This window comes from Pezoporus flaviventris, unplaced genomic scaffold, assembly GCF_033815535.1.
Source record: "Pezoporus flaviventris isolate CSIRO_AGI_PZ_B2104156 unplaced genomic scaffold, CSIRO_AGI_Pfla_v1 ptg000009l, whole genome shotgun sequence".
In the NCBI taxonomy this organism is placed as follows: Eukaryota; Metazoa; Chordata; class Aves; order Psittaciformes; family Psittacidae; genus Pezoporus; species Pezoporus flaviventris.
In genome coordinates, this window is record NW_026892557.1 from 3,583,234 (window position 1) to 3,605,354 (window position 22,121).

Consider the following 22,121-nt stretch of genomic DNA (forward strand, 5'->3'; position numbering starts at 1 on the left):
CAGGGCGGCCGGGGAAGGACTTCCGGTGCGGGCCGCTTCCCTTAGGAGCGATGGAGCCCCCGAGTCACCGCTTTCCCGCTAGGAATTAACCAAAATCGCCTTTATTAAGTTCATTAATGGGACAGAGGCGTCATCAACAGCGGGATTGCTACAGCCCCGACTTCAAACCGCGGTTTCAGTCACACCACCGCAGGGGACGGTCACCCCTGCACCCAGGCCCTCCCCTCCTCCTCCTCCTCCTTCTGGAACCATCTGTGAGGACTCTGCCCCACAGCCACGCTCCCTCAGCAGCGGTCAGTAAGCGAGCTGACCCTGCAGCACAAGTTCCTGTTCATAACACGCGTCTGCAGGCTCTTTGCCATCAATACTGGCGGTGTACGATGCGGGAGAAGATCCCCTCTGGTTCTTTCCCATCTCCCAGGGCGGCAAGGAAGCCTTCTTGTCTCCTCCTCTGGGCTAAGGCAGCTAGGGACTTGAATGTCTTTGGCTCGTAAATAGCCAGATCTGCAATCACCTTCCTATTCAGCTCCACCTGGGACTAAACACAAGAGGATGTGTTGGTTAAGTACTGTAATTTTTAGGAACAACACTACAGTGCTTAATGATTGCCTCAAGTCCTAAATGACCTTTTTTCTATGCTGTACAGTGTGGGAACTTGGAGGACTGTCACACAACTCAACCATGGGTGTCTCATAACATTTGTTCACTGACTTTCTCCAAGTAGAAACCAAGAACTGAAGAACCTCTCATTTTGTGGCAGGCCACGTGTTACAGGTTAACCCATGGCATTTGCTTCGGCTCTTAGACATAATCAAGTTTACTTGTCTATAAGCTGCTTAGAACATTAAAATGTGTCCTAGAGAAAAACACAGACTGTAGGGTCAAACACCCTTAACAACACTAGATACTGCATAGTTAGTGCACATCCTTTAGGTAAGTATTACTGAAAACAGTTTGGATCTTTTAACAAAGAACCTTATAAAAGCACATTGCCCTGAGACAAGAATCAAAGGGACAGAGGGGAAAAAAAAAGGGAAAAAGAAGGAAAAATTGAGTTGGCTTTTTGGTAGAGCTTGATGCTTTGGTTACACTGTGACAAGAGTAACCAGGAGCACAAGCGTATGAATTTCATATTTCAACATGTCAGAAAACCTAGGAAGTTATCTATTGATTTAAAATACAATGTTTTGAAATATGCTATAAATTTATGCGTAGCTCCCCTCTTAAGAGGACAAACATTACCTTTTTATTACAGCCGTTTGCAGTTCCAGTACCACCAAATTCAAGCCAATCCCCTGACATGTTTAAGAACAAGGGACAACAGCCCCAACTCATTGCCTGTACTCCCCGAAACACAACGCCAGTGAAAGGAATAGAGTTTCTTAAGGTTGTTTTTGCTAACCCAAGCTTCGTACGTTTAAATTTCTTGGAGTAAAAGGCAAGGCTTTAATGCGTGCAGTAGCAGCAAGTGTAAAAGCATTTTACAACTGTTCTTAAGATGCACAGTAAAAGTTCTGGGAACAGAACAAGGTGTAGAGCAACACTGTTAAGCAGGATACGAGGTGAACATTGTGCACAGGAGGAACAGGTTTAGGGCAGAACTTAGTTCCTGAAGTGAACAAACCTGCTCTCCTAAGCAGAATGCCATTCATCACTAGAAGAAGAAAGCAGGGCAGTGTTGGCAGAAGGTGCCTGACAGAAGGATCTTTTCCATCCCTCCACCATGCCCTGTGCCGCTGTTACTCCTCAAAGAGAGGCAAGTGGATGCTGCAGCTGCAGTCCTTGGCAGTTTCATCCTTAGACAGGAACCAGCAACCCTCTGATCTGCTTTGGTAGACTACATCTCTTTGAAAGATTTCAGAGTTTTAGGAAACTCATTTGCCTGGCACTGCAGAAGACCCCTCTCAGACAATGTGTTGTTTCAAAGTGGTTATTCTTCAAGCACCATCCTTACCTTAAGCAGATTGCTTATGAAAGATGGGTACTTCAAACCATGTTCCAGAGAAGCTGCTCCAATCCTAGTGATCCAGAGCTGAAAGGGTAAAAATGAACACTCTGGATGATAAAATACTTTAACAGGAAACATTTTGTCATGCTGCTCTGCTCACAGATAACATATTCAGGCCTAGAGTCTTCTCAGTGCAACATCTACATGAATGAACCTCAGGATGTGAGCTGTTTCGCACCACAGAGGGATATGCTTACTTCAAACTCATATCTTTAACCCGTTATTAAAGCATTTTGAGACCACCCCCACACCCCACCAAGTAAGGAAAACAGCTCTTTCAGCTGTGCTCTTCCCCATTATAGATCTAACATGTTGTTCCTTACCGCTCTCAGGAACCTCTTCTTCTCTCTCCTGGCCTTGGTGGACTTCACAAAGGCTCTCCGGACGCTCCGTACTGCCAGCTTGTAGCAGCGGTTCTTCCTGCCACGGAAGTGCTGGAAGAAACCCGACATGTTCTTGTCCAGTTATCTTTAAGGCTGTTAAATCCTTAATACTTAATAATACTTAATAAGTGCTGGTTTGCGTTCCTCAACACTTCCTAGCAAGGATCACTGAATACTTGACAACCAGCAGCTAAGCCTTCAGGTTGGCATAAAATGGACATACTCTTTTGTGAAGCTGGGGAGTTGGAGCATTTTGGTCCAGCAGGAGGGAGCCAAAACCAGACCTCATTTTAGGCTTTGGGGGGGAGGCAAGCACAGAATCATCTTCAGTGCTTTCCCAACCCCTACACTCATGCGTTTATTCTCATTCCCCCTTAGTTTTGACAGGATGAAGACAAGGATGGGACAGGAGCCTCTGAAACATCAAAACCATGCAGCTGCCCCGACAGAAAGTATAACGAAAGGAGTTTACTGGGGATCCACTGACATCCATCTAACATGAAGCACCAGTGCTGCACAGATAAATTAGTAACTACGACGGGTTCTGAGGGCACCAAGATGCTGTCATTTACTTCAACGTTTCCCATCTCACTCCTAGAGCAAGACACACTACTGGGTGCAAACAGGCTGCCCTTGAAAAAGAAAGGCTCTTCCTGAGCCTAGGCTTGATAGCTTGAGCTTCAGCTGAAATCACACTGCGAAGCAGCCTCTTTCACCTTGCAAAATGCACTTGAAGAAAGGCCAAGGTTAAAATCACATTGGCACGTGGGTGCTGTGTTGCGGCACAAGCACTGTGCATGTTTATGGCCTCCAGGTTTAGTCCCAGACTGGTTTGGGCTGGAAGGGACCTCAACGATCACCCACTCCCAACCCCGGCCGCCTTCCACTGGAGCAGGGTGCTCCAAGCCCCGCAAGGGAAGGGGCTGCGGGCACCCACCGAGGGGCCAGGCGGCTCGGGCGCTGCCCGTCGGCCGCCGCTCACTCACCCGCGCATACTTGAGCACCTCCTGCACCCTCCAGAAGCGGTCCGTGAGGCGGCAGCGGAGCCAGCGCGCCCCGCTCAGCACCACCATGGCCTCGGCCCGCTCGCCGCAGCGCCGGCCCCGGCGCCTTCCGGGGCGGGGAGAAGGCGGCGTGGCCGCGGCTTCTTCCGCCGGGTCGGGAGAGCGGGAGGGGAGGCTCCGGGGGGACCAGTGCCTAAAGGCGCTGCAGGAAAGCTGGAGAGGGGCCTGGGACAAGGGATGTAGGGACAGGGCAAGGGGAACGGCTTTAACCTGCCCGAGGGGAGACTGAGATGAGCTCTTAGGCAGAAGCTCTTCCCTGTGAGGGTGCTGAGGCGCTGGCACAGGGTGCCCAGAGAAGCTGTGGCTGCCCCATCCCTGGCAGTGTTCAAGGCCAGGTTGGACACAGGGGCTTGGAGCAAGCTGCTCCAGTGGAAGGGGTCCCTGCCCGTGGAACTGGGTGAGCTCCAAGGTCCCTTCAACCCAAACCAGTCTGGGGTTCTGTGAATAGAAGACATGATGTTAACCACAAGAAAATCATAATTCGTTCATTCGGCTTAAACCAGCAATGCTAAAGCAGCATGAAAAGCTTTCGTGCTGTTTTCAGTGACAGAAGAATTCCATACTGGGTCTTACAGCATCCTTCTGTTTGCCGCACGTAGGAGATGTGAAATAGAATTCTATGGCCTGCAGCGCACCACGAGATGGTGCTGTCATTATATAGAGAGGACAGTGATTTCTCAGCCGCCAGTGTCCTGGCATCAGAGAACCGAAGAATTTGCCTGTTCATCTTTAATCATCGCTAGTTCAGCATCTCAGAGCAATAGTGCTCCTGTTACCTATTGCTCCGTAACTTCTCCATCCTCAAGATGTCTTTCCCACTCTTGGGCAAGGGATTGTAAAGGATGTGGGAATTTCACACAGTTAGAGGCTTGGGGGATCTTTCTTGCTGGGGTTTGACACCAACCCCACTTGGTTGTTAGAACCATTAGAATGTGTGGGCTTTTTCCAAAGGAAAAGGAAAGAATGGTTTTCCATGAAGGGTAAAATAATGCATCCAGGCTGCCTTCTAGAGATGCAAGTGCTACTGAAGGGTTAAGCATCATTTATTGCTTCTTTAGCAACTCAAACTATCAACACTTACAGATACCTGAATATCTGCCTGCAGGAGCATGTTTTTATGCTTCTCACTGTTGTTAATTACATGCAAACAAGTCTTATTCTAAAATGAATGTTATTGTAAAAGGTTTTGCTAATAAACTGGAATTTCTTTTCATTTGGGCACACAGTTTGGTTTTATACTGATCCTTGCAGACAAACCCCAGATTTCTGACTGTTTCCAGGTGTAAAAGCTGTGTGGAAGAGGAAGGAACACAGGGTCAATGGTTTCTTGGTTCAACAGGTACCAAACTCTTTCATTTTCCTCTTCCTTAGCTGGAGCATTTACCTGTAAGCTGGAATGGTCACACCAATCAGCGGGAAGCCTGTGACACTGGCAGAGCTTGTGATGGACATCACAAAGCAGAGCACACTGGATCTGCAAAGAAGCAGAATGGTAGAGAAATGCCCAAAACCAATGTAAAACATTCCTCAGATCCATATGACTCTGTCAGCCTGGTTATTCCAAGCTGGTTTCATTAGCAGTTATAGATGGTTTATTGGGTTGTTTGTCTGTTTTAGTGGGAGATTAGTGCTGAAGAATGATTTTGGCCAGGGGAAGCACAGATGTGGGGACGGAAGCGTCATCTGCACACTTTTCATCCCTCCTTTTCACCACTTCGGACTCCCAAAGGGAAGCTTCACTCCACAGAGCTGGCTGGGAAGAGGCAGGCAAAACCCAGCCAGGAGGAAGGAGTTTGGGTTGTTCTTTGCCCTTCGGGGTCTGAGAATCAGGCTTAGAGAATCCTCAGGATTGGTTCCATCTGCATCAGGCTTGTGCAGGTTAAATGCCAGCACTGAATTCAGTCCAGAAGTGTTCCTTCTGCTGGGCTCTGGTAGAAACTGATGCTGGGGAGGGACTCTTCATTAGGGACTGTAGTGACAGGACAAGGGGGAACGGGTTAAAACTGAAACAGGGGAAGTTTAGATTGGATCTAAGGAGGAAATTCTTTCCTGTGAGGGTGGTGAGGCACTGGAATGGGTTGCCCAGGGAGGTTGTGAATGCTCCATCCCTGGCAGTGTTCAAGGCCAGGTTGGATGAAGCCTTGGGTGCTGTGATTTAGTGTGAGGTGTCTCTGCCCATGGGCAGGGGGTTGGAACTGGATGATCTTAAGGTCCTTTCCAACCCGAACTATTCTAACCACAGTGTTGTGTTAAGACATGCAGAACGGCAAGCTACACAGAGCAGTCAACCCTGCTCTCTGTGGAGCTGTAGAAGCTCTGTGCTGCCCTAAAACAGCACAGTGAAGTGATTTGGGGGTAGAATTTTTGGTTGCCCAGCACCAACATAGCGATCTTAATAGAGTTTAACTTTGATTCTACCTCCTATGGTTTTGCTTTGTGTCTGTGTTGTCCTTTCTCCACTGAGCAGACATAAATCAAGCTTGAAAAATATGACATATTTAAATCAATGGTTGTGAGATTGGCAGCCTAAATACTGAGACTCTTTAGAAGCCTCCCTGCCATTTGTCACATTTATTACATCCAGCACCATCTGCTTTCCTGCACGGATTCAGAGCTTTATTAACACTGTGTCTGGCTGGGCAGCAACTGAAAGCAGGACAGATTCAATTGTGATTTCCCTCTGGATGTCTGGATGGATCTATGAAGAGATTTTGCAGCTTGAGAGAAGGCTGCTACCCTGCATTCTCCCCTAGGAGCCGTTCAGCCTGAGAGTGCACTGAAGAAAATGGGTGGAACAAGATGAAAATGGACTTGCATCCTCTGATGAGGGTTGTTCCTCTCTGCCTTTTTACATCTCTCTCTCATGCATGTATTCCCAAGCCATTTTCCCGGTTTGTTCCCCTTGTTCCCCCTGTCCCCTTTCTCCCAGGAACGTGCCTGTCCAAGCAGAGCCGCTCCTAGGGTTTGCAGTCTTGTTAAATCCCAAATGGAGCTGTCAGCTGAAGGGCTTTTGAAATCAATTGTAAACCTTGGGATGAATTAGTACACAAAAACCCCGCTGCAGTGCTTGACAGCTGAAAATGAGAAAGTAGAGGAATGCTTTCAGATGTGGGGCACAGTTATTACAATGCAGAGCTGTGGTAAATGGATTCGTAATGAGTTTAAAGAAGAAATTTTCAGATACATTTTTCAGGTGGAAGCACAAGGAAAACCATTGTTCCCTGTGATTAGAGCGTGTGCTGCACATTGTGGCACACAAGATGTTCTTTAGCTCTCCAGCTAGGTGGGGTAACCAAACACAAGAATAATCTTTCAGTGGAAGGAAACAGGCCTCCTCAGGGCAGTATTCCATAGGGAAATTCAGCTTATGCTGTGGCTCCTTCAACCCCTTCTACTCCGTTCTGCTCTCCTGGTTTCACTTCTCTCTGCTGAGGCAGGCTCAGATGGTTCAGGACTCTCTTCACCCACGAGCAATGGACGTTGAGCCTGCATTTTGTGTTGCTCTCATCACCTCCTACTACTGAAATGGTTGGAGGCTGTTGTTAAGCCATGGTGTGTTTGGATACAGCTGGCCAGAGATCTGCTAGCCCTAAGTTATCATACGCTAGAGCTCTTCTAATGGGCCAGCAGTAAATAAGGCAGATACACATACCAAAACCCCCAAAGCAGCAGGGAGATGGGCACCCAAAATGTACAACTTTAAACAACTTAATGAAGGAAAACTAGAGCTCGTGTTACAAAATCATCTTACATTTGAACCTTGTTTCTCTGATAAACTTTTTCCAGGGCGGAATTTTCTGAGCATCACACTGGGACTCTGGATTCCTTCCCTGACTTGTGTCATAGATGAGCTCAGTCTTCAGGTAAGACCTGTGCTGCCTCAGTTTCCTCTGGAGAGAAGGAATTTTTCTCCCTCCTGCAGTACTATGATCATGCATAGATGAATGCAGCTAAAAGGCTACATAAATGTGCAGGTATTACTGAAATTCTTCACTAACACTGCTCGTGAGGCAGATGAAATAATTGGTAATTGCTGTGCCTTCACTAAAAGAATACTCATTTGTTCTGCAGACAATAACAATGATGAGTGCAGAGAGCAGATTTCGGAGGTATATTGTGATTAGTATCCATTGCTCTGAGGTTTCTACTCCGGAGAGAAACTAGAAAATTAATCAGAGGCTGAATGATTACAACTGAAAAGGGACCATCTTGACCTGGGAATGTATGGTTTGAGAGTGGCTCTTGGCACTGTGTGCTAAATCACTCCAGCAGTGAGACAGATGTAAAGGATTGGCTAGCACAGAAAGCAGCTTCAGGATCTCCTCTGTAAACAAGCACTGTTGCAAAGCTCAGAGCCAGCTCAGAGAGGAAGAGACTGCTCGTGTCTGAGTGCTGGGACTGCAGGCAGCTGAGAGCACCGAAACCACACGCGCTCCAGTCTTTGCTTCCAGGTCTGCAAGGTGTGGACGAGGACTCCAGCAAGGCAAAGTGTGGAGGAACAGCTGCTTATCTTCACTGGTCACTTCATCTGGATGAAAGCTGAGCAGGAATATTTACTTGGGGACTGAGCAAAGAGCATGGAAAGATGATTTGAAGTCCAAGAACAGTCTGAAAGTGCCTAAGCCTGATATTCTTAGCAAACAGCTGTGCTCAAAGGTGGAGGAGGATACTAAGGCTGGGCACTCTCTGGAAGTGAGCAGCCTATCAGAGCTAAGACAGCAACTGTCTGGGATCTCTTAGGATCATAATCCTAGGAAGAAGAGCAAATTCAGTAGTACTATGGATTCAACAGCAAAATAATAGCAATCACCAAACCTCCAGCAGCCACATCTGCTCTGAAACTGAGGTTGGGACACTGCTGGAGAACATCCAGAAAGGAAACAACCTTGCTGGGTGCTGGGAAAGCAGGTGCCCAAAAGAGGCCTTTCCCTCCCTGCTCCATTATGATCTCTGGTTAAGTATTCTTGTCCCTGTGTGGAAGAGGTAGGAAAAGCCTCTGCAAATTCCTTCCCAGGTCTGTGGCCAGAAGCAAAGAAACCCTTTTGGATAAGAGTGTGGGTTCATCAGTGATCCTCTTGAAGAATGTCTGGCCAGGACACTGAGGACTTTGGAGCAGGAAACCTCTCGGAGAAGTCTCGGATGCTTCCAAGCCTCCCACCATATGACATGGATGACCAGCTCCTTCCCAGGGAGAGACGGAGCACCTGGTGCTGCTTGGCCTGGACCCTGCTGATTGCTACCATGAACCTCTTGGTCTTTCTCATGAATCTGCTCCTGATGTTTGTGATTTTCACCATCGTGCTGCTCCCTACCATTGTGGTGGTTTACTTTGGCTTCCAATGCCACTCTCAAGTAAGTAAGCCTTGCTCCATTTGGCTGCAAACAGCCACTTCCAAGGCAGGGCCATCCATAAGGGTTTTATGGGTGGGCTCACAAGAACAGGTTTATGGTTGTTCACGCTGACCTGCAGGTTCTTGGTGGTGCAAAGGAGTGGTCTCTCCTGCTTGATGCCTGTGACACAGCTACAGGCAATGTGCATTTGTCTAGGGATGGATAGGCTTTATGGTTTCTGGACTAATTAAATGCTGGTTGGCACCCATACATTCAGTGTCAATGGGATAGCACAGAAAGGCTCCCACAGGAGAGGGAACAGAACAGGGATAGAAGCTGCCTGTGACTGCTCAGCTCCTTGGGGAGCGCGGGACCCCTTGGTCCTGATCCCCTGCACACTGCATTGGGTACCCTTGTTTAAGTGTTAAGTGGTCAGAGATAAAGCTACACCATTGCACAACCAGCTCACAAGAGGTGCCAACCTTGTGGGCACCCCTGAAGGCTAGCAGGAAGGATTTTTACCCCTCCCTTCTTCCAGTATGGTGGGAAATAGAAGCTTGAGTAGGCAATGAAGTTGTATTCCTGTGGGATGCTCCCTGGTGTGACAGAGCTGCTGTTGTCATTTAATGTCACAATATTTCTCTCTTTCCTCTGACCTCTGTTACTGAGAGCTGCCAACCTGAGCTCCACCATAATTCACACAAGCCCTACATGGGCTCTCATAGGGTTTGTTGCTTTCCTTTAAGTAAGCTCTCTCGAGTGTCATATTTGATCTGCTAATGGCTCATTATAGAATGAGGAAAGTCTAACAGAACATATAATCCCCTGCTTATGCCAATCTACCATTCATATGTGTTCCCAAACGTGCTGTGCATTTTCTCACCCCAGCAAATGAGCCTACTTGGTCAGGAATGCTTATTCCAGGTTTTCTGCTGTCCTCTGGATTTCATGTTTCATTGCTTACCATTTTATCCTTGCTATATGTCTATAAATGTATTTGGAATTACTTGACCAAGTGTGGATGTGGAAAAGCAGTCCTGATTTGCTCACAGGCGGGAGCTGTCAGACCAGCTCCATCTGACTCCTCCTGCTGCTTATCCTAACTTAGAAGAACTCTTTTGTTTCCTGCTTTGGGGAAAAGTCCCACACACTGCAGCACCTTCTCCCAACGGAAGAAAGGACCTAAAATACAGATGCTTTTGGTCTCCCCATTCCACAGGGTCTGAGCTAAATGGAAGGGGACATACTTAAAGAAGAAGCTTTCCCCTTCCTCTTAATGCAATATGTGCATCCTATCTGACACCCAAGCTCCCTGCCTCAAAGGGCCTGACAAAGGGCCTGTGCTATTGCTGTTTTCTCAGTACTGATACATTTGCTGGTCTGAGAAGTTTGCCTTTGATTTTATTGCCCTGAAATGATGGCAGTTCATAGCTGCTGCTATTGAAAAGCTTTTCCTGATCCTGCAAACTAATGAACAGGGAGACATCTGTCATGGTAAGTGTTTGTAGAAGAGGACAGTGCTGCTGCTACTTGGAGGGAAGCATAATTCAGAGAGAAATCATGTGCTCCTGAGCCAGGCAGTTCCCACTGTGGCTCTAACACCTTCTGGAGACATTATACTATAGGGTGCAAATGAGCGTGATGCTCACAGGGTAAAGAGGGAGGCTCTGGAGGAGCTACAGAGAGCAAAAGTGTACCAGAGGGGTCCTGATCTACCTGAATAGTCACACAGACCTCCTTCAGTATGGGCTGCAACACACCTTTACAGTCCATAGATGTTAGAAGTTTCCCATACAAAAGGGCAAGTCTGTAGAATGACTTTTGGTTTGGTGATGAGGAAGAAATGACAAGAAAGAACCTAATACATTCTCTTTGGGTGTGTCATTGCCTTGGTAAATGCCTCCTCTGCCTCCGTATAGTGTGGATGCAGATCCTGATAGATATGAGGGGTTTTAGGGAAGGTTTAATAGGAGATTGCCTATAAAGCCCTTAAATCAATTTTTCCCGTGATCTGAAACTGCTCCTTGAAGGTCATAAATTTGGGCTTCAAATTGGAGGTAAAATGGGGACAAGTATGGGGCCTGCCTCCAGCATCACCCCTTCCAGCCTCCCTCTGCATGAGCCTCGCCTTGGGAAACCTCAGCTTCTCCTTCAACATAAAGTGCTCTCCAGACAAAGGTTTTGAGAGGATGCAAAAGGGTTTTGAGTGCAGCCAAGAGGTGAAAGCAGCCGTGTTGCTGTAAGGAGCCTTAACACAGCCTTTGCTTCAATAGGCACATGGCTTCGCAGGAGCAGTCCTTTATCTTTGGGCTCCTGCTTTTCAATGCCTTCGTGGTAACCAGAGGCTGCTTTCTGCACTGCACATCCATTAGATGGATGCTTTTAGCGTGATGGGTTGTGTTTGCTGTACTGCTGAAAGAATCTGGAGGAGGAAAGCTTGGGGCCATGGAGGCTGCCTGTGGCGTTTGTTATAATGCAGAACCACGGAGTGGCTTCACTCAGATCTGCTGCCAGGATGAAAGGGGGCTTTAAATACCACAGGGAGGACCATTTAGTGTGCTGGGTGCTTTGCAGCACCATGGGGTGAATGGGTTTTCCTGCACTTGCAGCGCAAGGAGATGCTTGGAGGCAGGAATGAGTACAGTGTGTGCACAGGAGACACTACACGGAGGGGTCTGTGCCAGGGCAGGTAGATATGGAGTGACCAACCTGTGCACAGTGTTCCATCTTGCTCTATCTTCTTTATTTGGTTATCATTTGGAGTGTGTTGTGCCACCCACATCGGTGTAGCAGCAGGAGGCTTCTTTATTTGGGTTCTGCCTATCAAACACTAAGCCGTGCTGTTCTGGTGACTTAATAAAGATGAGTGTTTCCTGCTTTAGGATCAGTGTGCAATGCTCTTGTCTCGCAGTGATGCTCATAATTGAAAGCTTGATTAAAATGTGTTGTCAGTCACATAGTGAAGCCTAAAAGCTCAGCTCAGAGAGAGATAAGAGATGTGTGAAGGCTCAAGAAGCTCAGTGGTGCTTTGGTCACTGCTCCTATCCACCAGCAGGTCTGTGATAAGCTCTGTCTCTTCCCACAGGTGCTGCATTCAGCTGCTCACTACTGCAAAAGCTTCTTGGATGACAACAGCTCTTCTGCCCTCATCATCCTTGGCTTTGTCATCATGTCCCCTCTCATTGTGGTGGCCATGGCTATCTACTGCAGCCTGGCAAGGCGCCTCCGTCTCTTCCTGTGCTTCCAGCCATACAGCCGGGCTGTGTACAAGGGGGTGAAGTGGTGCTGGTACGAGGAGGGAGGCCTGTGCAGCTGTGCCAGGGGCTGGAACACTCAAGTCAAGGCCTGGGTATGAGTTTGCAGCACCAGAGTTTCTGCCATAGCCAGCACACTCTTCTCCCTGCCCTGGCCGTCCCCACCATCACCTCCCACAACCACCACCCTGAGGTCTCTGCAAATGAGGGCTGTGTAGATGTGAGAGGAAGGGAGATCTTCCCATGAGGCATCTCCTACAGCTTTGGAAGTGGGTACTTACAGACAATGGGTACTTACAAGCTGCCCAGCATGAGGGAAACATGGAAAACACAAGTCCTTGGTGGTAAAAACAATGTTGAGCCCTGAAAAGAGCAGGGCCTGCTCCCAGTGCACGTTGCCTTCAGAGCACACCACTGGTTCCAGTCCTGACAGCATGTTCTGCCTCACATGGGATGTAGGGTACACGTGCATAGTTTTCAACAGTGGTGGGAGCAGCTGCGAGCCTTGGAGAGGTCTCTTTGGGAAAGGCAGCCTTTGGGGAAGCAGCCAGCCAAGAGGAAGCAGCTGTGGTTTTCCCAAGTAGTGGGCTGCTGATGTTTCTAACCTCTGGCAAAGGTGTCTGTAGGTCATTGCCTCTGTGATTGTTGGGACCCACCACTTCCCTCCACATCAGATACTCTTCCCATGCTTAGCAATCCCTCTTTTCCACAGTCTAGAGCCGTGTTTGTGCTCCTTCCCCTGTTCCTGAGTCAGGTCACTGGGTTTGCTGTGGAAACAAATGCTGATCTTTGGGTCTCTTCCCTGCCAGCTGCTGAAGCTTGTCTGGTGATGGCTGATGGCTGTTCACCAGCAAACAGCTCCATGTCCTTTAGGCTGTGGTCAGGTTGTTTTGTCTGGGGCTAAATCTGGCTGAAGGTTTAAGTCAGTTGTAGGATTCCTGGCAGGAGGAGCTGAAGACTCATGGTGGCTGCTGAGCACATGTTCTCCCACAGCTGGACTAAGCTTCTGCCTGTGAAGGAGAGTGTATAATGTTGTTTTCTGAAGGTCACAGATACCCAGGTTCAGGGTTAATGCTGTGGTTGAAGAGTGGAGAACTGGAAAGGGTTCTGAATGCTATGAATGAACTGGTGCCCCAATAAAGCTGGCTATCTGGAGGACCTGCTGAGTAGGGGAGCCCAGCCTCTGTTCCCTCCTGTGATTCTGCACAGCTCCCCCAGGGCCTGAGCTGCTGCTTGGCTGAGTCAGCTGGATCTCCCTCTTGCTTTCAGTGGTCTCTTGAAGAGATACCACAGATCCTGTGCCATTTGACATCCCATAAATTGCAGCTGAGTGGAAAGCACAGTGAGAAGGTATGGCAAGTAGGGAAAAGATGTGGCAGCTTGGTGCATGATTCTCCCCTTTCAAATCACTGCGGGTCTATGTAATGGGGTCTTTGTGCTACTGTTCACTGCAAGCTGTCTATTCCCACTGGCTGTTATTCCCTGTCTCCCAAATGCAACCTCTTTAAGTGTTATGTATAAATAAAGATCATGCAAAGTCTCCACTGAGGGAGTTTCTGTTCTGTCTCAAAGCACTGGCTGCATCAGTGATGTCTGGTGTACCACAGTACCTGTCGCTGCAAGGCAAAATGGAACTTGTTTTCTTTCTGAGGATTGCTTTTCCTATGTACCAAAGAGGAATGGACATGATTGTTCCATCCCAGAACGTGGATGGATGAAAGAATGTTGAGTTTGCATTTGAATGCTTCTTCCTTCCTGTAGGATTTGCCAGGGTGAAAGTGCTGACTAAATTGTTGATGCCATTCAGGAGAGCAGGAATGCCCATTATATCACTGTAATGAGCTGCCTGGCTGGAAAAGGGAAATGAAAGTGCAGCAAGTAATTGGTTTGAGCTGCTTTCCTTTTAAGCTAGACACTTCTGTCCTTCCATAAAGGAGGTCTCTTCTGAAGCTTTAATGATCACTGTTATATCTTTAGATGCTTTGAAGCAGTAAGAAGAAAAAGCTTCTTTTCTATAGATTCTCTGAAGCTGGCAGATGATGTGGATGGTGAAGGCAGTGTTCTGCATTCCCACTTCATTTGGGGACATAGATCACAGAGGATTAGCTGATTGTCTCCTAGCAAAACCAGCGTAAACCACAATGAGGGTGACACATGCCTCTTTATGGCTTCCTGAAGCATCTTTGCAGGCTATTGCACACAGTGTTTACAAATACCACCCTCTAAAAGGGTAAATGCTCTGTCTCTGGCTTGTCCTGCATTAAAACTAAAGCTCCAGGCCCAAATAAAGGCTCTTTCACCTGGGACCAACCTCTGAGTGACAGGAGTAGGTTTGCTCTAAGTGATGCTCTTCCATGAGGTGCTTTAACAGCTGGTCGCACTGCATTTGAGTCTCTACAGTGCCAAAATCCTGGGGGATAGCTGTATTCCCCTTTGATGTGCTTGGAATATGGTGGGAAAGACACACACAGGAGGGGATAACTTCGGGGAAGGCATCAGCAAGCTGGTCTGGTCCACAGGGCTACTAAAGCAGTCCTTCAACTCGTTCCTTTAACAAAGAGCCAGCACATTTCAAAGCACAGGATCCTTTCCTGTCGTGCCTCAACCCATGAGCAGTGAAAACAGCCATCAAAGGGAACGAGATGGCAACTGATCATCTGCCAGCCATGTTCAATGCCATTCTTCCCTTCTGCTGTGGCCTTCTGTTCCCTCCCTGCACCTCTGCTGTCGGCGTCTCTCAGCTTGAAGAGTTAAAAGGAGAGAAAGAGCTGGAAGTTCCGGAGGGGACTGTGGAAAACCAGGAGGAAGTTCTGTTTCCTGAAAAGGAGATATTATGCTGCAGGATAAAAGGCTTTGCCCGCAGGTGATGCTTGCTGCCTGGTACAGATACTAGATAGGAGCTGCTCTTCCTTCTGCTCATCCGTCATTTAGTCCAACTGCTTTTACAAGGACAGCGTTCCTAAACTTATGGTGCAAGTATTGGTGTGAACCATTCCTGCTGCTGCCTCGGCACAAGGAATTCAGAGTTATGGCAACAGCCTTCCTAAGAAACAAGAATTGATTGAATTGGTGTTTTACCCTACAGAGAGTTTTAATAACAAAGGGGAAATGAAGCCACCTGCAAGCACCCTGGTGCGCAGCAGAACAGAGCTCCCGTTGGATGGCTCAGGCTGTACCCCAAGGCTGTCCTGTGCACAAACACATCACAAGCAGTGCTGTGGCTCTGACGTGGAACTGGCTTGATCCTAAATTTCCTGTAGAGGGTACAGAGACATTCTTAATATCCTCATGCTTGGATCAGATCCCGAGGGCAGCTGCTCCAGGCTGCTTTCTGCAGGGCTGATGTGCCAGGCAGGGACTGCACCCACAGATGGTGGGGGGAAAGGGTGCTACCAAGCGATGCCTGCCTCTGCTGAGCCCTCACACACAGGGCTTTGTCCTGTGAGCTCCCAGCTGAGAGCAGAGCTCACCCATAGGAGGACGGAAAGAAATGCATCTTCATTTTAAAGTCCCACTCTGTATGGGTTTATGGATTTCATTTCCCTGCAGCATCTTGTCCAGGATTCAAAGCCATCGCATTAACCTGGTACTGATGTACCTCTGAAGCCACTAACACATATTTGCACCCAACAGGGTACAATGTTTGCCTGTGCTTCCCTGCTCCTCTGTCGTCACTAAATGGCCCGGATCCGAAGCTGATGGGATCACCAGGAAGATGCCATGTCTCTGTGGGTGTTTCCTCATGACTTATCCTTCTCACCAGGGCTGGAAGCAGCTGGTTGGGCAAAGGGGAAAACAGGAGAGACACAGTTTCATGGGCACTCTTGTGTCAGGGCTGGGAACATGCATTGGGCACAGTGCTAACGCAGAGCTGGAATCCTAAATACACACACACAGATGGACACAAGGGGGAATCATGCAGCTGAGAAAAATATAGGAGGCTTCCTATAGGCTTTCTGTGTCTCTTGTTGATAATATGCCTAAGGAGTGTTGATGCTGCTCATGTGCCTCCCTTTCACCCCTCCAGGTGGGTTCCCCACCCCAGGAAGGTATTCTTGGTGACAAGTGTTTAGGATTTTAGTTGTTATCCCTTTCCTCTGTTATCGACTGCTCACATTGCTCCTAAGTGGTTTTGCTGCCTAGGCAGCCAGAGCACCTCAGGACCAGCTTTCCTACACCTAGGAAGGGTTTCAGGAGTCCAGGCTCAGCACTCCAGGGCTCAGGATCCGATCCGTGTGTGGCATGGAGTTTCTCCTGGGGCTGAGAGGCAGACTGGTGAGGTCCCTTCCAGTCTCACTCACATGATTTTCATGTTCCCTTTCTTTCCCCCTCTTTCTCTCTCGGATCATGCCTTTGGGCTGATGAGGTGCCAGGGTTTTGCATCAGCCGGTGCTGCAGGGCACACAGCCCTCCTGCTGCCCTCCCACTGGTTAAGTCATTCACTCTCCTTAGCACAAAACCTCCTCTTCGTTACAAGCATCAGCTTGAGAGTTCTTCATCACCTCTGATGCCCGGTAGGACATGAAGAGCTCTCCAAGGCTGTGAAGGGCATGCTGAGACCAGTGTCTGTGTGAAAGGAACCAGGATCTGCCGCGGCATTTCACTGTGAATTCCTTGGGTAGAAAATCACCCCCAAAGACCTGAATGTGCCAAGCAAGCCACTCACCCGGAGCCATAGCAGGATAGGTTCTTACATGAACAATGGGAAACAGCTTCTCTGAGCCAGGCTTATGGAAGGTGCAAGAGAAATTCACTACAGCAAGGGAGGGAACGTGTTCAGTGTGTAAGAGTTTCCTTCTCATAAGGAAGTGCTCTCACAGCCTGTCCAACTTGACACCATGAGCTCATGGCCTCACCCCTCCGCTTCCATGGGCAGCCTTGGCCATGGGCTTCAGCATCGCTGTGCATATGTGTTTATGGAAACTATATACAGATGATATATGGATTTAATATGCTTCCACAAGTGGCAAGAGGAAGAGCTTCTCCCAGCACACAGGCCTATTAAGGAATTTCTCTGATTTGTACTGTGTGAGAGCTCGTGATGCATAAGCCAAGGCATTCCTGAAATAAAGAACAAGCTCTTCTCTCCCCCAGGCATAGATCTGGCCTAGCACTGCTGAAATCAGTGCAGACACTCTAGATGTGCAGTGGGGTAAATGACAGGGAAATTCTAAGCCAGAGGAAACCAGGAACTGAAGATCCAGTTCCCCGCTCCCTGTCTTTGCCAGTTGAAACTGGAATGTGGAAGCCATTTGCCAGTGCTTTCAGCTGGGTATTGGACCTCTGATACCTTCAGTTATTGGAGCACTCAGCTGGGGGCAGAGCAAATAAGAACCATCTGTCAAGCTGAGCTGAAATCAGGAAGATCTTTTAGAGCCAAGGACAACATTGCATTTATTGGAAGGATGCTAAATTCCTCCTTTGAGGGAGACTGGCGGGAAGGAAGCTGGAACCTTCCATGGCCATAAGGGGAAGTCAAATGCAGACTGTTAGCTCCAAGGGTAAGGCTATTTCTGCCTGGGCTATTGTCTGAGACCAAAAACTGAGCATCCTCCTGCTCCCAAGGGAGCTCTGCCCGCACTGGGAGGGCTGTTAGAGTCTGATCCCAGTTTCAGTAGTGAAGGGACCGCAGCCCTGTGTCTCCCATTGGGATAGGTCCTCCAGCACCCAGGGCCCAGCAAGATGTATTAAAAGCACCCAAACTCCATGTGAAGTGCAAGCACTCGCACCCAGGGGGTCTCTGCTTCTTCCTAAGAGTCATCAGTCTTGCAAAGTGTTCTTGGGTTGGTGGCTCCTCTCCGTCTCAGCGCAGGCAGTTCCATGCTCCCTGTGTGCTGCGAATAACCCTCTGGGGTAATTTGGCAGGGATCTAGCACAGTAACGTAATTCCAATAACATATATCATGGGCAATTTGGTTTGCTCTCTGTACTGGGGTTGCTAACTGCTTAACTGTAACTTCAGTGTCCTGAGGGAAAGTCCCATAGTCCTTCACCTCCCGCCTCATTCTCCGAGCTAACAAATCACTGCGGATCATTCCAGCCCTGCTGGAAAATGCACTTAGAATGAATGGAAGTGATTAAAGAAAGAATAATCAGGGAGTGCCTGCCAAGGGCTCCTTCACTCTTCAGCTCATCCTCTGAGGACGTAAGTGCCTGCGGAACGGGTCACAGCCTGCAGCCCTGTCCTGGGAATACCGGGACTTGCCTGGGGAGCTGTGGGAGCTGGTGTCCAAAGGAGAGGGGCAAAGGTGGGGTTGGAAGTGGTGATTTAACCCGGGGCATCCAAGCCTCAGCCTACATCAAACTAATCCCTCACAGGACACAGGGCTGAGCCAACCAGGACCATGGTGTTTCTTGGGTTCCTGGCTGGAAGCTCATAGCTGGATTGGCCTCTGGTGTTCCCCTTTAGCTGTCAACTCCCAGGCTGGATTTCCCCCTCATTCCGTGTACCGCTGCCAAGTGCCTGATGTAGCTTGGTCTGTGCTGCAAGAGCAGGAGTTCCCCTGTGTGCCCAGGCCTCAAGGTGGTGCTGGGGGCTGAGTCTGATGTGGGTGCCTGGTGCATCCAGGGTAGAGGCAGACCTGCTTTGGGAGGATTGCTCCTGGACACTGTGCTCTTTGGTACCTGTCAGCACCAGAAAGGCAAGACCCACTTGGCTTCATAGGGTTTTATGGCCAGACTGAGAACACACAAAGCCATGGGGCTGGGTGGAAGCAGCACTGAGCACGGGCTGGATCAGTGCCTCAGTTCCAGCCTTGGCTCAGCATCACCAACCTGTGGGCTCTCTCCTTCCAGCCCTGCAACTGGGCACTGATCCTGGTTGAATCCCTTCTGGTTTGCAGCATCTCTCACTGGAGTTTTGGCCTGATCTGGTCCTATTTAGCTGGTGAGGGCAGAAAAATGCCGAGGTTGAAGGAGCAGATGATGGTATATCCCATATATATACGTGATGGCATGATCCCACGATCTGTTCCTGGAATCTGGTGTCATTTCACAACAGAAAGCCCAAGGGGATCAGTGTGCCCTGGCACAATGCACACGCTTTCTGTCAGTGCTGGCAATCACCTCCCCAGCCCCGTCCCTGCTCTCCCTTTGACCTCACCCCAACCACACTGTGAATGCCAGCCCCACTCCCACAGAGCTGAGCTGCCGAGGGGAATAATCCCTCTGCCTGTCTGCTCCCATCGCTGCCTTGGGAAAGAGCAACGCAGAGGCAGGCTGGGCACGGCTCCCGGGCTGTGCGGTGGCAACCCAAGCATAGGATCTACACCCCATTCCCTGACTGGGGCCCGCTCCCAATGGGAAAACAGGGACATCTATCAGGCCAACAAAAGAGCTGGTTTTCATGTGACTTGGCCACGTTGGATGCTCGCTGCTGCAGCGGTTGCTGCTGTCACGGTTTTGCCTTGCATTTCTGCTCTCTGCCAGCACATGAGTTCATGGAAAGGCTGGCAGTGGGTGTGGGCAGGCAGGACAGCCCGTAGGGTGCTGGGACCAGACCACGGGGGCGGGTGGGTGCATTGCAATGCCAGCAGCAATTCAATCCCTGTTGGCTTTCCAAGCCAGCTCCTCCCTGGCTGCGCAGCAGAGGTGTGAGGGGCTGTAACTGGGAGCATGGAGGAGGACCCTCAGCACCTACTTCAGTTCCACCAACTGAAGTGCTGATGGGCTCTTCATTAGGGACTGCAGTGACAGGACAAGGGGGAACGGGTTCAAACTGAAACAGGGGAAGTTTAGATTGGATCTAAGGAGGAAATTCTTTCCTGTGAGGGTGGTGAGGCACTGGAATGGGTTGTCCAGGGAAGCTGTGAATGCTCCATCCCTGGCAGTGTTCAAGGCCAGGTTGGACAGAGCCTTGGGTGCCATGGCTTAGTGTGAGGTGTCCCTGCCCATGGCAGGGGGGTTGGAACTGGATGATCTTAAGGTCCTTTCCAACCTTTAAGGCACTGGACCTTAAAGAGCTTCCAACCAGCCAGCATGGAAGCCCTGTAAGTCCATGGCAGCCCAGCCATGGAACTGAACAGGAGACTCAATTCCTGCTGCTCATCTGCAAGCACTGCTCAGTTCCTGCTCTTCAGCAGCAGGGTTAATAAACCAGAGCGGTGAAATTACTCTTTTATCAACACTTTTCATCTGCACGGCTCCAAGCAGGAGGCTGCTGAAGGCTGCTGGAGCCTTTGTGAAGTGTTGCAATCCCCATCGTGTTGTTTGTGACTGTTCTGCCCATCTGATTACCAGCGCAAGGGAGGGAGCACGGCTTCCAAGCCCCTGCAGCTACCTCGTCCCTCTCCAGTGAGCGTAAAGGAGTGAGAGCCGCCCTAAGGAAGATGGGCTTAGATAACCCAGTGAAAACTGCAAATAGAAAGTGCCTGGGCCTGGCTTGGGAGCTGAAAGGGCCGGTGGCCAAGAGTGTGAAGGGAGCTGGCTCCGAGTCCCCAGTCTGCAGGAGAAAACATGGGAACGCGGTTGGCTTTAGCAGGTATCCCCATGAAAGCAATCTGCACTTGGGATCTGGTGTTAGTAACAGCCTGGCTGCTGGTGAGCTGCTTAGCAGACCCCTGGCACCTCCAGGGCGTGAGGCTGAGCGGGATACAAGTAGAGGCTGTGGAGGATTTCCCATAGGCATAAACCAGTTATTGCCCACCTTTAATTCTGCTTACCCTTGGTACTGCTGAAGATAACTCCTTGGGGAGGAGGAAGGGAAAACAAGAGTTGTCCTATTTCTTCCCTTGTGATGCTCCAGCATCTGCATGCCAGGCTCTGGAAACCTGGGGCTTTGACCAGATCTGCTGGCACAAGTTACCTAACTGGATATATAGGGAAGAGCTAAAGAGCCATTCCCAGCCCTTTTAGACGCTGGAGTTGACATCCTGTCTCTGGGGCTGCTTTGTAAGACAGGACATCGCTGCATGAAGCAATTTGTTCCGCTGCCGACACAAGTGGTGGGCTCAGCATCGTAAAGGTCAAACCATACTGGGAAGGAGTCAGACCAGAAGCTACTGACGTGCTTCTGCCCCCCGGGACTCGGTGGGCGATGCTCCAGCAGGTATAAAGCAGACAGGATGTGCAGGGCTGGAGCTGGCTTTCAATGGGTTGTGTGAAGCTCAAGGCCAGATAAGAAGCAAGGCCAAGAAGACAACTCCCAAACAGCCCAGTCGGGAGAAGTGGGGCTGTCTGCTTTGCTTCTCTGCTTTCGCATGCTGCCAGTTTCACTTGCGCCTGCTTGCATTGTTTCCCAATACAGAGCAGAGAGCTAAGGAAACCAAGCCCTGGACCCTAAACAGATGAGCAGAAGTAAAAATAGCAGCCAGGGGAGCAGACTTCCTCCCAGACATCAGCATCGTGCTGCTGGGAGCCAGGAATATCTGCTTGCCTCATGGGAAGTCCTCCTGAGCCCTTCACCGGCTTCCCCCAGGCTGTTTCAGCAGCAGCCGTGATGCTGGGGGTCTGCCTTGGGAGGACCTGCTGAGCCCGTGTTCACAGCCTATTCCCACAGATCCCAGCAGGTAGGGAAGGGTTTGTTGTCCAGTTTGAAAGCTTTGGAGCCCTATAATCAACCATTAAAGCGGGCTTCTCCAAGTCTCACTCCTGCTGTGTGTGGATCTGAGTGGGGATGTGCATGGAGATGTTCAAGCAGCTTCTGGATGTGGTTTTGATAGGACCACATTGGTTTATCGGTAACAAATACAGTGCCTGGTCTGCAGCAGTGTTTTACTGCACGTGTGAGGAGCAGAGGAGGCTCCCTTGGAGCCTCTGCAGCTGGGGAAAACAGAGAAATGCTTGTCCTGAAAGGGAAGCTGGGGGCCTGGATCAGCCCCTCCACACCAATGGCTTTAGGAAACCCTCCCAGTGCTGTGACCCAGCCTGGCAGCAGGGAGAGCTTGGCTCTGGGGACCATGATCCCATGTTGGCTTCCAGCCCTTCGAGTCCCCCCTTTCAGCTACCCTGGATCCCAAAGCTTTCCTCCATCATCTGCTGCTGAGATGCGGAGTCCCTCCGCTCGCACAGCGCTCACTGTGTGTCAAAGGAACAAGTGGTAGCTGAGTCCAAAGGGAAAACCAACATCCTTATCTCTGGAAAT

General features: G+C 49.6%; 3 protein-coding genes across 3 annotated transcripts in view; 1 reads left to right on the plus strand and 2 right to left on the minus strand.

The window, feature by feature from the left end:
* Positions 1-22,121, minus strand: part of LOC133267741 (C-signal-like) — a 120,041-nt gene that overhangs the window by 27,814 nt on the left and 70,106 nt on the right. The gene's annotated exons all lie outside the window — the stretch shown is intronic.
* MRPL20 (mitochondrial ribosomal protein L20) lies at positions 228-3,531 on the minus strand. Its single transcript, XM_061450255.1, has 4 exons — positions 3,378-3,531; positions 2,332-2,442; positions 1,955-2,032; positions 228-538 (listed from the first exon to the last, which is right to left on the minus strand). Exons 1-4 carry the CDS (start codon positions 3,462-3,464, stop codon positions 362-364), a joined length of 453 nt encoding a protein of 150 aa, XP_061306239.1. The 5' UTR covers positions 3,465-3,531; the 3' UTR covers positions 228-361.
* Positions 8,349-13,014, plus strand: TMEM88B (transmembrane protein 88B). Its single transcript, XM_061450256.1, has 2 exons — positions 8,349-8,807; positions 11,872-13,014. Exons 1-2 carry the CDS (start codon positions 8,538-8,540, stop codon positions 12,139-12,141), a joined length of 540 nt encoding a protein of 179 aa, XP_061306240.1. The 5' UTR covers positions 8,349-8,537; the 3' UTR covers positions 12,142-13,014.